Source organism: Bos taurus, chromosome 11 (assembly GCF_002263795.3).
Source record: "Bos taurus isolate L1 Dominette 01449 registration number 42190680 breed Hereford chromosome 11, ARS-UCD2.0, whole genome shotgun sequence".
In the NCBI taxonomy this organism is placed as follows: domain Eukaryota; kingdom Metazoa; phylum Chordata; class Mammalia; order Artiodactyla; family Bovidae; genus Bos; species Bos taurus.
In genome coordinates this window covers 77871720-77887897 of record NC_037338.1, presented here as the reverse complement: position 1 = coordinate 77887897, position 16178 = coordinate 77871720, and the positions used below count along the sequence as shown (strand labels likewise).

Genomic DNA, 16178 nt, shown 5'->3' with positions numbered 1-16178 from the left:
CTTCTCTAGGGGATCTTCTTGACTCAGGGATTGAACCCGGGTCTCCCGCACTGCAGGCAGAGGCAGACAACTTCTCAGCACAGAAGCTGACTTGCAAACTGAGGGCCAGTTCAGAACTTAGAGGTTATGACAGTCCTGGCACAAGCCGGGTTTGCTCAGCGCTGGGCTCCAGGGTCCTCCAGTGGTCTTCCCTCTCCCCTCGTACCTTGCAGTTGATCTTGGTGGCGCTTCTTGAATCAGCAGTCCCAGGGACACCACTGGAACTCTCAGCTTCATAGTTATAGACATATTTCCTGAGGTGCTTGAATCGCACTGCATCTTCTACAATGAGGAGAAATCCATCAGCTACATGGCAGAAATAACTCGCCCAAGGATATTCAATCCTGGGCATAGAAGGATAGTGGCACAGATAATGAAAAATGGTAATTAAACTCCAATTATTTTCAATTAATTTTGCCTTATACTTAATTTTTCTTTATAGATTTAACTTCTCCGTTACGACAGTGCTGAGGCTAATATTTAAATTAACTGGTATTCCTTGAATATATAATCTGAAGCACAAGGCAGGGAGTGTCAAGTAATGAGGTTCAGACAGTCTACAGGAAAGACTCCTTGGAAAATTGAGAGTTGACAGAATAAAGCAAATATATCTCTCACTGCCTTTTCAGCATGAAAATACTCTAACTCTGTGGCTCTTTTTAGATTCTACCAAATATCTGAGGCAAAGTTCACTAAGCATCAAGGGTATCTGGCTGACTTAAGAAACCCCCAAGAAGGAATTTCTGGAGGTTTCCGCTGTGCTTGAGAGAAATTTCCTGAACAATTTGAGAGAAAGAACATCTGGGTCCCGAGTCCAGATGCAGTGATGCCAGACGCCCACGAGATGGCAGTGCTGCCCCATCAGAGGTTAGCATCCCGCTCTTTCCGGAGAATACAGGGTACCACTGCAAGGCCGGCTCCTTTGACCCTTAGGGGTCAGGTAAATACAAATCCCAGGGTGAGCATCTACAAAGGTTAAAGTCAGCATTTCCTCTTGTGCTTCAGATTAATGATTAGTCCCTGACAAACAGTCTCTTTAAAGTGCCCACGGACCAACAGGTCCCTTCCCCATCCTATCCCCAGGCTGAAAGTTTGGGACAGAGGGGAAGGGTGAGTGAAAGAGCTGAGATCCCCTCGCGGGGACAGAGGCTCCAGGACCTGGCTTCGTGGGGTCAGAGCAGTGTACACCAATTACAGCATCACGGTGTTTCAGTGATCTGAGGTGCAGAGGGAGGAGTCGGGGGTCGAGGGTCGGGGGGTGGGGTGGGGCGCGCCCTTCCCAGCTCAGGGGGAAATGCCTTACTTGGACAGCTGGGGCTGACATTTTCCAGCACTTCATCTCCTGTAAGAAAGGGAGAAAGGCAACTGTAGGTTTTCCCTTTCTTCCAGCTGGGTCCTAGGGTCTGACCAGGAGGACCGCTGCATTAACCTCTAGCAGGGAAGAAGGCTTTGAAGAATCCTCCGTCCCTCCCATCACCTCCCCGACCCCACCCTGAGTCTAGAGGAGCCCCCCGCAGCTGGTCCTGTGCCCCTGTCCTTCCATCCTCGGGCTGCCCTCCCTCTGTCCCGGGACCAAGCTGCCCCAGCCACCACTCCGGCCCTGGCTTCGGGCCCCTGGTCCTCCATCCCTTGCCCCGCACCCTGGGGACTGGGTGGCCTCACTCACTGGCCTGGGCGTTGGCGGCATCCAGGAACAGCAGCAGCAGCAGCAGCAGCACCGCAGGCCTCGGGGCGCCCATGGCCAACCTGGGTGGTGTCTCCCTCCCGCCTGCTGTCTGGGCCTGGCCTCGGCGCTGCTCACTGGCTCTGGGGGACGGGCGCCCACAGGCAGCCCTGGACCCACACTTGCACCTGCAGTGGGAATGGACGGCCGGCGCCCGGGGCCCTATTTATACGAGGCCTGAGGCCGCCCTCCCAGGGCTGCAGCTGAAGGAGCACCGGGCAAATTGCAAAAGGTCCAAAGGGCAGCGACCAGGGCCTGTTTGCTTTTCCGCACCAGGCCCGGCTCTGAGCCCTGAGGAGGGGCCGGTGAGGGGGCTCAGCCCAGACTCCTCCAGGGCCACTGGGGCCCCGCCTCTCCCCTGGCCTGTCCTCGGGGGTCTCAGGGCCCGGGGAGACTGCCCTGACCCAGGGAGACGACTGAGCGCAGGATGAAGCCTGTCCCTACTCCTTGCATGGACTCTGTAGCCACTGGATGGCTAGTCCTTCCCAGCATCTAGGTGGAGACCTTCCCCCAACCCCAACTTCCTTCCTACCTGGTGGACTTTGAGGTTGCCTAGGGGCCTCTAACCCAGATCAGTACCCAAGGCTCTGGGTCACCTGCCCTGGACTCAGTCCATCTGGAGGAAGCTGAGAGAGAAGAGAAGGAGAGAGGGGTCTGGAGAGGGACTGACCCCTTCTTGACCTGAGGGACCACATCTCTGTCAAAGCAGAAATCCAGGAGCCAGAATCTTGTGGAAGTCCCAGTGAGGAGGGGCCTTTGGAAAAGGCCAGCCTCCTCCCTCTTCTCCCCTGCCCACCCCAAAGGTCCAATTTCTTCTTGGGAAGTTGAGAGGAGGAGGCTTTTCTCTATATGAACTGCCTTTGGGTTTCCTCAGGGACAGGGGAGGCCAGTGAGGAGAAGTGGAGTAGTGGGTGGACGCAGAATATTTCTCCTAACACACCCCAGAACCTTCTCCATGAATCCGTCCCTTCCTCTCTAGGTCCTGTCCATGTCCCACAGGAAACTTTGCCCAAGGCTCTTCTCCCACGTTTCCTTGCCCTGTCATAGGCAATCAGGCACAGCATAAGTACTGAATTCTTGGGCTTCCCAGGTGGCTCAGTGGTAAATAATCTGCCTGCCAATGCAGGAGACAAGGGTTTGGTCCCTGGGTCGGGAAGATCCTGTGGAGGAAAAAAATGGCAACCCAGTCCAGCCTTCTTGCCTGGGAAATCCCATAGACAGAGGAGCCTGGCAGGCTACAGTCCATGGGATTGCAAAGGGGTGGACACAAATGAGTGATGAGCCTACACACTCATACACTGATGTCTTACTGACCCAGAAACAATCATAAAGGGTGATGGCTGGGGTGGTTTTGTGAGGGGATGGATGAATGTCTGAGACTGGCTATGTCTACAAGGCACCTGCAATCTGACTGGGGAGAAAAGCTGCATAGACAGGAGACAGCTGGTAAGCAATGCAGGCAGGCTGCAAACAAAGCTCAAGGGTGTAGAACTGCTGGAGGAGAGCCAAGGGAGGAGTCGGGGGTGGGCAACAAGCAATGAAGAGAGACTACAGACTGAAGGGGACACGGAGCGCCTGAGGCACAAGTCAGTATATGTTGTTACAATCTGTTATTTATGAGATGCATCCAGGGGTAACGAACCACATGTGAAGTCATTTAAATTTTCTGGTGCCAAGACTGACAGTTCCAGAAAGCTCATGTTCTGAAACAGTTTAGTCGCTCAGTTGTGTCCAGCTTTCTGCGACCTCATGGACTGCAGCATGCCAGGCTTCCCTGTCCTTTACCATCCTCTGGAGTTTGCTCAAACTCATGCCCATTGAGTTAGTGATGTCATCCAACCATCTCATTCTGTGTCAACCCCTCTCTGCCTTCAGTCTTTCTCAGTATCAGGGTCTTTTCCACTGAGCCAACTCTTCACATCAGGTGGCCATAGTATTGGAGCTTCAGTGTCAGTCCTTCCAATGAATATTCTTGGAAGGGTTGATTTCCTTTAGGATTGACTGGTTTGATCTTGTAGTCCAAGGGACTCTCAAGAGTCTTCTCCAGCACCACAGTTCTGAAATAGTGTATGCTGCTGCTGCTGCTGCTGCTGCTAAGTCGCTTCAGTTGTGTCCGACTCTGTGCGACCCCATGGACTGCAGCCCACCAGGCTCCCCCGTCCCTGGGATTCTCCAGGCAAGAACATTGGAGTGGGTTGCCATTTCCTTCTCCAATGCATGAAAGTGAAAAGTGAAAGTGAAATCGTTCAGTTGTGCCCGACTCTTAGCGACACCATTGACTGCAGCCCACCAGGCTCCTCCGTCCATGGGGTTTTCCAGACAAGAGTACTGGAGTGGGGTGCCGTTGCCCCATTTTCTCAGAGGACACTTGAAGGTTTGTCTTGTTCCCAGATCCTGGGCCTTCACATTTCTCCTCTTTCATGTATTGTCCTTAGCTGGGAACTCTCTATTAGCAGCTAAACTTCCTTCAGGGATTAGCTTTTTTGTATCCAAGGTATATTCATATCATTAAAAGTGGGTATTACAAAGCCTTCAACCCAAGGCTGGTCATACCTACACCACTGAGTTGTACAAGATCTGGAAAAAAACAACTGCCCCCAAACCCCATTTCTCTGAGTATTTTATTTGAACTATTTTATGTAGAGTGTCGCTCCACAGGAGGAGCTACTGTCAGAATTTCAGGAAATGGTCCTGCTCCCATACATTTTTACTTTAAGGAGAATGGGCAAACATATGTAGGTACAAAGAAACCAAAAGGAGATGGTTAACTTCAGTTTATGAACACAAGTCCAGGCTTCCTCTGCTGGATGACAAATGAAGCCACTGTCTTAGAGTATGTCAGTGGAAAACATTAATAAGTCTTGGAGATTAATGTACAGCATTATGAATGTAGTTAACAGTACTGCTTAGCATATTTGCAAGTTGCTAAGAGAATAGATGGGACTTCCCAGGTGGCTCCCCAGGTGGTAAAGAACCCTCCTGCCAGTGCAGGAGACATAAGAGATGCATGTTCAATCCCTGGGTCCGGAAGATCCTCTGGAGGAGGGCAGGACAACCCACTCCAGTATTTTTGCCTGGAAAACTCCATAGACAGAGGACCCTGGAGGGCTACATTCCTTAGGGTCACAAAGAGTCGGACGTGACTGAAGTGACTTAGCACACAAAAGAGTGATTACAAAAGGATCACAAGAAAAGAAAAAAAAATTTTTGGTAACTGTGTACAGTGTTGGAGGTTGACTTACTGTGATTTTGCAATGTGATCGTTTTGCAACATTGGATTAATCTATTAGAAAAGGTAGAGAACATAATTTTTATGATTTGAGACTAAAAAATGAATCTGCTGACTTGGATACAGGAAAACTCTGTGGGTTGTTTCTATGCCCTGAATTGACTGTCACCATCTCTAAAAGAGTAACCCTAAGACTTGGAAGCACTGGGCTCAGCTTCTGTTTCTTTCTCCAATTTTCTCTGTAAAGTCACCTCAGTGCTGGGCTTCAGCCAGCAGTACCCATGCTCTGACAGGGTCAGGGACACAAGCGCTACAGAGGAAATGTTGATTGTTGAGTTGATTTGGGTACACTCAGAGAAATACTGTAAGGATTAATAAAGACTTTTCTGAAATTACTAAATCCACTTAGACCTTGTGTAAAACACTATTTCATTTTTTAAAAATTATTTATTTATTTTTGGCTGTGCTGGGTCTTCACTGCTGTGCAGGCTTTTCTCTAGCTGCATGAGTGGGGGCTATTCTCTAGTTGCAGTGTATGGGCTTCTCCTTGCAGTGGCTTCTCTTGCTGCAGAGCACAGGCTTCAGTAGCTGCAGCAGGTAGGCTCAGCAGTGACTCACTGACTGTAGACACAGACTCAATAGTTGGGGTGCACGGGCTTAGGTGTTCCATGGCATGTGGGATCGTCCTGGACCAGGGATCAAACCTGTGTCTCCTGCATTGGCAGGCAGATTCTTTACCACTGAGTTGCCAGGGAAGCCCGTAAAACACTATTTTAAAATACAGCATTGTCCGTGACCATAGCTATCACTCCTCATCTCTTTCCCTTTAAGTAGAACATTTCTCAGTTTGTTCTCCTAAACACACTTGAAGTTTCAAAGGACAGCAAGCTGTTTTCACAGACATCAAATAGTGTCAGGAGTCAGGCAATCTTCTAGTATAAGCTATTCACTGAATGGAGAAAACTCAGGTCCTGAGAGGTCAGTTGATATAAAGGAAAGCAGTGTGTGTGTTAGAGTCAAGAAGACCTGGGATTGAGTCCTATCTGGGTTTCTTGTGGGGTTTGTAACCTTGGCTAAATGACTTCACTTTCCCAAGTCTCTGTTTAGTCCTCCCTAGAACAGGATTAAAAATATACACCTCCCTCAGAGGAATCTTTGTGAGAATTAAGTGAAACAATTATGTAAATGATTGCATTGATAGCAGGATGTCCCGCAAAAGAAGACAATACATGGTAAATTATCATTTAATATGTGTGTGCACTGGAGTGGAAGTATATTTGGAGGGTACCTACTGAGCTAGCAACCACAACAGATATAGAGACAGACATAAATAGAACAAAAGGAGGAAATCAGGCTAAGGAGAGAGAGCAGAAACAAGACAGGGCATCCTTGAGGGCGATGTACAGCAGACACAGAGCGTCTGTTGGTCACTGATGATTCCTAACTTCTCTGGGGATCTGAAATCTCTGTCTTTTCTGGAGTGAACGGAGGCCTTCCTATAGCAAGCAGACTACTGAGTGACTAGAGTAGACACACATTCTGAAGTTGTGGAGATTCTCAGCTGGTAGCTATGATTTATCAGTGTGTGAAGGCAAAAAGTCCCATTGGGTGAACCACTGGTCTGAGTAATCACAGAGCTCAGGGTCCCCATTAGAAAGCCATCTGATGAATGGAATTTCAAGGAATTAGATAAGGCTGAATACCCCAGTTTCAGTCTTCAGAAACGAAACTATGCATTCTGTTTATCTGCAGGTGACCAGAAGGGTCCTGGTCAAGTTCAGGGACCTACAGGAACTATTCAAGGCCCCTCGGCAGCCCACTATCCTGAGTTCAGCATAGTTTATATACTGAAATGTATTCAATATATATTTGCTGAAAACAAATGAATGACTTTATGACATTCAGTTTTACCTCTGTTGCTTCCAGGACATTCAGGGACAGTGACCATGATGTTAAATATATCTTTTCAGGGACATAAAACAAGAAAATACAATCTGATACAAATTATTCCCAGCTATACTGTTCAAATAACTCATCTGGCAAATAGGGACCAGAATTGACAATGATTAATTGGCTCATTTCTTTTCTGCCTATGACAGCATTATAATTGCTAAATGACGCCCAGAAGCTAAAAGTAAACTTCAAGAATTATAGATGGAGGGATTTCCCTGGTGGTCCAGTGGTTAAGAATCTGTCTGCCAATGCAGGGGATATGGGATCAATCCCTGGTCTGGGAAGATCCCAGATGCCACAGGGGATGAACCCACACGCTACAACTACTGAAGGTCGAAACCGTAGAATGTATGCTCTGCAACGAGAAGCTGCAGTAGTGAGAGACGAGTGCACCGCAATAGAGTAGCCCCTGCTCGTCACAACTAGAGAAAGCCCACACAGAAATGAAGACTCAGTGCAACCCAAAATAATAAATAGATAAACTGAAGAAAAAGAATTGTAGATGGGGCCATTCCCAGTATGGCCTGTGCATGCTGATAACAGAGTGCAGACGCACATATGTACAAACACATACAGAAATGATAAATGTCAAAGAAAAAAACAGTGCTAAATGGTGTAAAAGAAAGATGGTGGGAAGGGCCAGCATCAATCAGATGAAGACATGACTGATGGATGATTCATTTCTGGTGAAGAAGCAAAAAGAAGCCTTCCTCCTCAGTTATTCTGCTATCCAAGAGATAAGGTCAGACTGTTGAGCTGCAGTGCTTACCGAGGAGGAAAGTCCGAAGTCAGCATGGTTCAGCGTGCGGTCAGGTCGTATGGGTGTGTAGCCATCCCTTCCATGACCGTGCAGATCTCAGCCCTCCACCCTGCCAGGGCAGCTCTAGCCCCACCTACTTCCAGGAGCCTTTCTCTGGCTCCCATCGTTAGACCTCCTGGCTTCTGATCCTGGTCTCTCAAGGGTCAGTTCCTTTATAGGGCAACAGTTCCTTAAAGACCTCCATACAGACATCCTGTTGCCCTGAATCTATATTTGTCTCTGGTGATATTATTTAATTTTTATGTGTTTACATATTATCTTGCCAACTGGAGAGATAAGCTTGGAGGACAGGACTGTGTGTTGTTTTCGCCTTTGTGTTCCTCTTCCCTCTCCCTCGCCAGCGCCTCACAGAGGGCCAGGCAGGTAGTAGTGAAGGAGTAAAACCCTGTGACTGTTATGTGAGATGGTCCTTGTGAGACAGGTTTTTTTTTTTTTTTTTAATTTTTCCATACCTACAACTCAGTTTTACTCTTGGGTGCTGCTGTATATGCTTATATGTTAATTTATTGGGTTGGCCAAAAAGTTCATTTGGATTTTTCCATAAGAAACCCGAACAAACTTTTTGACCAACCCAACAGAATGAGTGGTGGATCTGAATCAGCATGAGATAGGCAGGATCTCAGAGCCGGGATCATGGGACAGTCTCAGACTGAGTATGGTCCCTCACCTGTGAGATGAGTAAACATGATTAGGTGACCTTTTAAACTCATTGCAGCTCTGACTACTTGATTCTGCGGACACTTTGGAACTTAAAGAAAACAACCTACAAATTATCTTGGGTTCCGACTTCACTGTGATGAGGAACTGGGGCTGAGGACGTGGAATCACTGAGCAGGATGCATTTCCAGGAGACCTGAACTTATACTGTGCAAGAAATATAACTCTTCATCTGTTTTAAACAGATTTCCAAATAAGGAGAGGTCCTGCCCTCCTGGGGGCAGTGGGGACTCTTAGGAAGTCCTTCCTCATGTATGCTTTTAGGCTTCATCCTTGCCTTGCCTTTTTTTTTTTTAATTTTGACGACATTGGGTCTTCATTGCAGTGCATGGGCTTCTCTCGTTGTGGTGTTTGGGTTCAGTAGTTACAGTGCCTGGGCTTAGTTGCTTGGCAGCATGTGGGATCTTAGTTCCAAAACCAGGGATCAAACCAACATCCCCTGCATTGGAAGGCAGATTCTTAATCACCGGACCACCAGGGAAGTCACTTGTCTTCTTTAGACATATCTTAGTTTTTCCTTTGAAAGGCTTTTTGCCGGCTTTAGTCAGCTGCTCTTTACTGACTTTTTTTAAGTTTTGTGTTCTTACAGGACCAAGGTTTATAACACGCTACCCTCAAAGAGCTGACCAGCACTAATGACAAAGAAATGGCTGGATAGCTAAACAAATCCCACCTGCCCCACCCACACAACTGCAGGTTCTCTTCAAGTATTCAGGGAGCCTCTGAGCACTTCATCTCCTGAGAGCTTACAGGTGAGGAGAAGGACCTGAATGCACATCACAGCTAATAAAAAGAAAGAAAAAGCTAAAGAGCCCAGTGTGGGGTCTACACAGCAAGGCTGCAGTGGTCCAATGCGGGTCTCTGAGGTCCTGGAGGAGGTGGGTCTTGAGTAGATCTTGGATGATGGACAGGATTTGGGTACTTTGGGGGGTACCACTGAAAGTGCAAGGGCCAGAAGTTGAGTCTCTGATGTGGCTGACAGTCTGTAACCCAGCCAGCCAGCTGAGTTCATGGAGAAGGCTGGGGAAAAGTGGGATGCGGATTAGGACGGAGCACAGGGCACTGTGCCTGGGACACAGACAGCTGGCTGGCTAATTCAATCTTTGATTTAATTGTGAGTTACTGCATAAATGGAACAATGTACATTTGTCATTAAAAATGGTACTTTATGGCATTAAGTGGGGCTTCCTTGGTGGCTCAGATGGTAAAGAATCTGCCTGCAATGCAGGAGACCCTGGTTTGATCCCTGGATCAGAAAGATCCCCTGGAGAAGGGAATGGCTACCCACTCCAGAATTCCTGCCTGGAGAATGCCATGGACAGAGGAGCCTGGTGTGCTTCGGTCCATGAGGTCGAAAAGAATTAGACACGATTGAGTCACTTTCACTTCACATGGCATTAAACCTCTAGCTAGTGTGAACGCAATGATTATATTGGGCTGGATTCTCCTTGTCCAAAGCTGTGAAGGGAAATGGAGGAACAGGGATTCATAGAGTGTAAAGGCACAGAATATATTAGAGGGTGACTCCAGACAATATTCTTACTCTGTAGATAAACTGAGGCCTTGACAGAATGAGGTTCTTTTTTGTTTTTCTTTGTTGTTTTTTTTTTTTTTTCCAGACAAGGGCAAAGATGGGGTAAGAACTTGGGTCTCCTAATTTATAATCTAGACTATTCATTATTCTCTAATTGCACTGAATCTATGCTGACTACATAAAATTGCTTGGAGACGCTTTATGAAAATGAATCTTTGATCTCAGTGTATTTCCTTGTAATCTATTGCCCATTAAAAGTGAAAAACTTAATTAATATTTTTGTGGGTTTGTGTTCAGAATAAATGTTGTTATGTAACAAACTACACAGAATCACAGAGATTTAGGGCTTCACAGGGCCATTACAATCATTGCATCCAACTCATTTCCCAACATGGGTATCTCATCAAACTCAAAATACCTGGGAGCCCATTAGCAGGCTGCCTAAAAATGCTCTAGTTAGCAGAGAAATTAAAATTCCCTTAAAGGGACACTCCCCCAGCCTGCTTATCTGCAGAGGACCAGCTGGACCCTATGTATGGACAGCAATGCCTGTGGTCATATCTCAGGTCTCTTCTATTTCTGGCCTCTGCCCAGGTCAGACCATCCATTGCTGGGAAAACTGAGAAAGGGGCCCATTTGGGGATGGAAGTTTCTCTGATACAGTCTGTATCTGTATTTTGGTATGAAGAGCAAATAACTGTCAGATTGGCTGATATTATTTTCATCTGTACCTCCTTTGCTGTCTGTTAGCTTAGGGGGAGGAGTCAGGCCATTCCCAGAACCCAATCTGCTTTGGTGTTTCGTTATTCAAAACAGAAAGTGGGTAGACCCATGTGCTGTTTAGTATCTGGGGTTCTTTGCCTTTCTTCTTTTTAATGGTGGCACTTCGCTTTTAATAGTTATTTTAAAAAATAATGGTCACCTTCAGCTATTTTGAGATCTATCTTGGAAAAGAATTTTTTAAATCAGCTTTATTGAGATAAGATTCATACCATAAAATACACCCATTTCAAGTGTATAATTCAATGTTTCTTAGTGTAATCAGAGAATTGTACAACCATTACCTCAACAGGTTTTTAGAAAAAATTTTAACATCTCTGAAAGAAATCTTGTTCCAATTAGCCAGCAACCCCCTAAACTCCCCATTCCTTCATCCCCATGCGTGTGTCTAAGTCGCTTCAGTCGTGTCTGACTCTTTGTGACCCTATGGACCATAGCCAGTCAGGCTCCTCTGTCCAGCCACAAACTGCCTATGTTAGACATTTTGTACAAATGAGGTCATAAACGTATTGTTTTTTTGTGACAGGTTTCTTTTACTTAGCATAATATTTTCGAGGGTCATCCATATTGTAGCATCATTCCTTTTTATTGCCAAATAATATTCCATCATTTGGATTTACCACAGTTTATCTCTTCATCAGTTGATGGACATTTATGCTGCTTCTACTTAGTGGCTATTATGAATAATGCTGCTATGAATATTTGTGTACAAGTTTTTGGGTGGATGAACGTTTTCATTTCTCCTAAGAATATGAACAACAACACTTGTTGATTACCGCCATTCTAGTGGGTTTGAACTGTTTTCTCATTGTGATTTTCATTGGTATTTCCATGACGGCTAGGATATTGAGCATATTTTTTGTGTTCTCACTGGCAATTTGTATATCTTCTTTGGAGAAACATTTATTCAAATCCTTTGGATTTCAAACTGTTTAACTGAGTTATTTTTATTACTAAGTTGTAAGAGTTCTTTGGGGCTTCCCAGGTGGCTCAGTGGTAAAGAATATGCCTGCCAATGCAGGAGATGTGGGTTCAACCCCTGGGTCAGAAAAATACTCTAGAGAAGGAAATGGCAACCCACTCCAGTATTCTTGCCTGGAAAATCCCATGGACAGAGGAACCAGTGACCTACAGTCCATGGGGTCACAAAACAGCCGGACATGACTCAGTGACTAAGCAACAAAACAAGAGTTCTTTACATATGATAGACACAAGACCTTTATTAGACATAGGATTTGCAAATATTTTCTCTCATTTTGTGGATTGTCTTTTCACTTTCATGGTGTCCTTTGAAATACATTTTTAATTTTGGTAAAGTCTGCTTTATTTATTTTTGTTACTTGTTCTTTTGGTATCTTACCTAAAAATACTGCCTAAAACAAGGTCAAGAAAATTTACTCCTATATATTCTTCAAGGAGATTCATAGTATTAGATATTATATTTATGTGTTCAATCCATTTAGAATTAAATTTTGTACACAGAGACCACCTTTCAAGCCTTGCTTTTGGAAATGTCTGAGTCCTGTGAGCCTGCACATGACTCTGAATAACCTCTCCCTCCTCCCTGCTAACAGGGTGTGGCTCGTTCCCGATGAGAATGACATCAGGCCCCTTGCTCAATGCACAGGGTCAGCCCCTTATCAGGTGCTGCTCCTCCCTGGTGCTTTCCAGGCAGTGACCAGTCACCAGTGCCCGAGAGCCACAGTCTCTGAGAGGACAGGCCTTGAGCCCTTGTCTTCTCAGAAGGAAAAAAGATGTTTTTGGTCTCTGAAGCTGAACTTCCAATCTCCTTTTCAAGTCCATGAGGCTCTCTGATAACCATGCTTCCTTTTTCCTTCCAAAAGTATCCAGTGGTTAGAGAAATGAGGTGTTTCTGCACCCAAGACGGCTCAACATGTTCTACAAGGAAATATACAAAACTAGAGACAAACAAACAAATGAAGTGACATCAAACACATCAGAATGATTGCTTAGTGGGTAAAGGGAAGAAGAGCAGGAGTTGTAGGTGGGAATGGGGAGTTAGGATGGGAAATAAATAAACCAGGAGAATGAGACAAGGATCCCTGCAGACCAATAACTGTGTGTCAGAGACTGGGAGGGGGAACAGTCATGTCTCCTCTTGAGTGATAACAGAACAACACTCCTAACTAAAAATGTTAAAAAAAAAATCGTGTTTCTCAAGTACCCAAAATGTACTAATCACGGTGAGAGTTAACTTTCATAAATCATTTAACATTCAAAAAAAAAAGAAAATCTGCAAAACAGGTATTTTTAACCCCTGTTCCTAAAAATAAGGAAGCAAGGGCTAAATTCTACATAAAAGTGAAAGTGTTAGTCGCTCAGTTATGTCTGACTCTTGGTGACCCCATGGCCTGTAGCCTGCCAAGCTCCTCTGTCCATGGGATTCTCCAGGTAAGAATATTGGAGTGGGAAGCCATTCCCTTCTCCAGTGGACCTTGCTGACTCAGGGAGTGAACTCAGGTCTCCTGCATTGCAGGCTGTGTGAGCCACCAGGAAAGTCACAAATTTCACTGTCTTCCTTATGCAAGGTCTTCCTCATGATCCCTAGAAGAGGCAACCATGGATGTATAATAGGATCAAATGAACACCAAGGTTCATCTCAATTCATCTGGGTACATATACTCCAGTGGCTCTTTATCTGGGGAAATAAGCTACTGTCTTATTAACAAGAGCTGCAATTGTATCTTACTTTAAGTTTTGCCAAAGTCTTTGGTGTCCGTTATTTCTTTTTTCTAATAACCTTTTGATCTGTTTTTTTTGTTTGTTTTTTTTGGCTGTGCTACCTGGCATACATGATCTTAGTTCCTCAGCCAGGGATTGAACCTGCGCCTCTTGCAGAGACAGCACAGAGTCTTAACCACTGTACTGCCATGGAATTTCTAACCCTGTGAGTTTTATATTAGATATTACAGGTGAGGCTCTGGAGGCTCCCTGGAGTTAAATAACTTTCTGAGCACACCTGGCATGTCACCAGCTGAGCGAGAACTCAAGATTAGGTGTTCTGACTTCACATCCCCAGGAATTCATACTTATTTCACCATCCTGAATCTTAATGAGAGAATTAGGGAATCCAGGACTTTTTATGGAATGTGATAGAGGAATAAGGCACAGGGGTTCTGAGCCTCTGAGACGCTCAGAGAGACAACGTGAAAATACGGGAGCAATCCACTGCCGCAGGAGGAGAGGGGGTTTGGTGGTACTTCCGAAGGGCCACCTTTGATAACATGCAGCTTTCTGTTGAAACGCACTTAGGCGAGAAGCAACAATGTGCTGAAACACATGTGGCCGTCGCTCCTTTGATGTGTTCTTAATGTAAATGGTGTTTCTTGCAATTTTCCCCTTCTCAGTGCCTTCATGCATTTCCTCTAAGTAGGTAAACAAGAAGCTGGCTCAGACACCTCAGTTCTTTTTCCATATTTATCTTGCACATGATGACCTCACATGGTTATTCCTATGAGTGAGAATGTGAGACACTGTCTCATACTCAGAAAATCTGAGAATGAGTCAGTATGAAATGATGTGTCTGTCCTCTTATTCCAGACCAGGTCTTGGGACTGGAGAGTCCCTTGGCAGAACACTGGGTTAACAACATTCTCCATCACTGGCCAACCCATAGGCAAAGCTAATGGTCATTGAAATAACTTAATTTGGAGAAGTCCAATATAAAATGGTCTAAGTGATGGTGCTCAGTTGTATCTGACTCTTTTGTGACCCTATGGACCATAGCCCACCAGGCTCCTCTGCCCACGGGATTCTCCAAGAATACTGGAGTGGGTAGCCATTTCCTCCAGGGGATCTCCCTGACCCGGGGATCGAATCCATGTCTCCAACGTCTCCTACACTACAGACAGATTCTTTACTGTTTGAGCCACCAGGGAAGCCTTGAGGCAATTAACTCAAATCAATATATGCCTCTTGACTCTTACACCCAGACTTCTTAGTTAAATATGGTGATAGATGTCTGAATTACCCAGGTAATTGCTTCATCCTCACTTCATTAATAACAGAACTGTTTCTACTTGTTAGAGGGCAGATGTGCTGTTTGCCTCCTTACTGCTCAGAGAAGCTAGAACCTTCCTGAAAAGAGGGAGGTTGAGGGGTGGGCAATCAGACAATGTAGCTTCCAGCCCATCCCATGGATGAGAACGCCACCATCTTTAGCTGCCCTGCTTCCACCTCTCTGATAGCCCCCTTCCATGGAGGGAGAGGAAACTCTCCTGGGAGCAACTTCCCTCTCCTCCACTCTCCTCACTTTCTTTCTCACTCTTGCCTCAGCAAATTCACTCTCTTGCCCTGGTCACCAAACCCCAGCCCCAAATTCCATTTTCTTTATTAAAGCTGTCTGTCACATTCTTCGTCCTCTTTCACATTTGCTTTATCATCACCACCAATTTAGCACCTTGTTATCTCTGAATTAATTGATATTTTGAGTTATTTTATGGACCAAGAGGCTGCCATATAAGTGAATTTGTTGTCATGACTCCCAACATAGCCTGTGTATTAGTTTGCTCAGGTCACCATAACAAAGCACCACAGAATGGGTGACTTAAACAACAGCAGTTTCTTTTTTCAAAACTCTGGGGGCTACAAGTTCAAGATCAAGGTGTTGGCAAGGCTGGTTTCTTTGGCTTATGGATGGCTATCTCCTCTTCCCTCAGTTTTCTCATGGTTTTCCCTCTCTGCCTGCCTGCCTGCCTGTCTTACAAAGACAGCAGTCTTATTGGATCATGCTCACACTAATGGTTTCATTTTAATCACTGTGCTAAAAGCCCCATCTCCAAATACAGTCACATTCTGAGATACTGGAGCTTAAGATTTCAAAGTATGCCTTCGTCTGCTCAGACTGTTATAGCAAAAACCATAGACTGGGGCCTTAAACAACAGAAAATTTATCTTCTCACAGTCTGGAAGCTAGAAGTTTGAGATGAGCGTGCCAGCATGGTCAGGTTCTTGTGAGAGCTCTCTTCCAGGACTGCAGATGGCTACATACTACCTGTGTCCTCACATGGTAGGGGGGTGAGTGGGAGCAGGGGTAGGAAGCAGAGAGAGAGAGAGAGAGAGAGAGAGAGAAAGAGAGAGAAGCAGGGAGCTCTGATGTTCCTTCTTATAAGGGAACCAATCTCACCATCAAAGCCCTGTCCTCCTGAAGTTGTCTAAACCTAATTACCTCCAACAGCTCTATTTCCAAACACTATCACATTGGGGATTAGGGCTTCAACATACACATTTGAGGGGAACACAATCCTATTCATAGCAACATCCAAATTTTGGGGGGATACACTTGAGCCCTATACTCAGTGACTATACAATATAGTCAGAAGGGCTTTATAAACAGAAGTATATGACTTCCTTACAACTGGCA

At 45.5% G+C, this 16178-nt stretch overlaps 1 protein-coding gene across 1 annotated transcript in view; it reads right to left on the bottom strand.

Moving 5' to 3' along the window:
* The window catches only part of APOB (apolipoprotein B), a 41971-nt gene extending 40068 nt beyond the window's left edge, over nucleotides 1-1903 (bottom strand). Inside the window, exons 1-3 of the mRNA XM_024999521.2 lie at nucleotides 1706-1903; nucleotides 1343-1381; nucleotides 206-321 (exon numbers count right to left, since the gene is read on the bottom strand). Of these exons, the coding sequence (XP_024855289.1) occupies nucleotides 206-321; nucleotides 1343-1381; nucleotides 1706-1778 (228 nt within the window). The 5' untranslated portion in view covers nucleotides 1779-1903. The remainder of the gene's footprint in view (nucleotides 1-205; nucleotides 322-1342; nucleotides 1382-1705) is intronic.
* Nucleotides 1904-16178: the final 14275 nt, after the last annotated feature.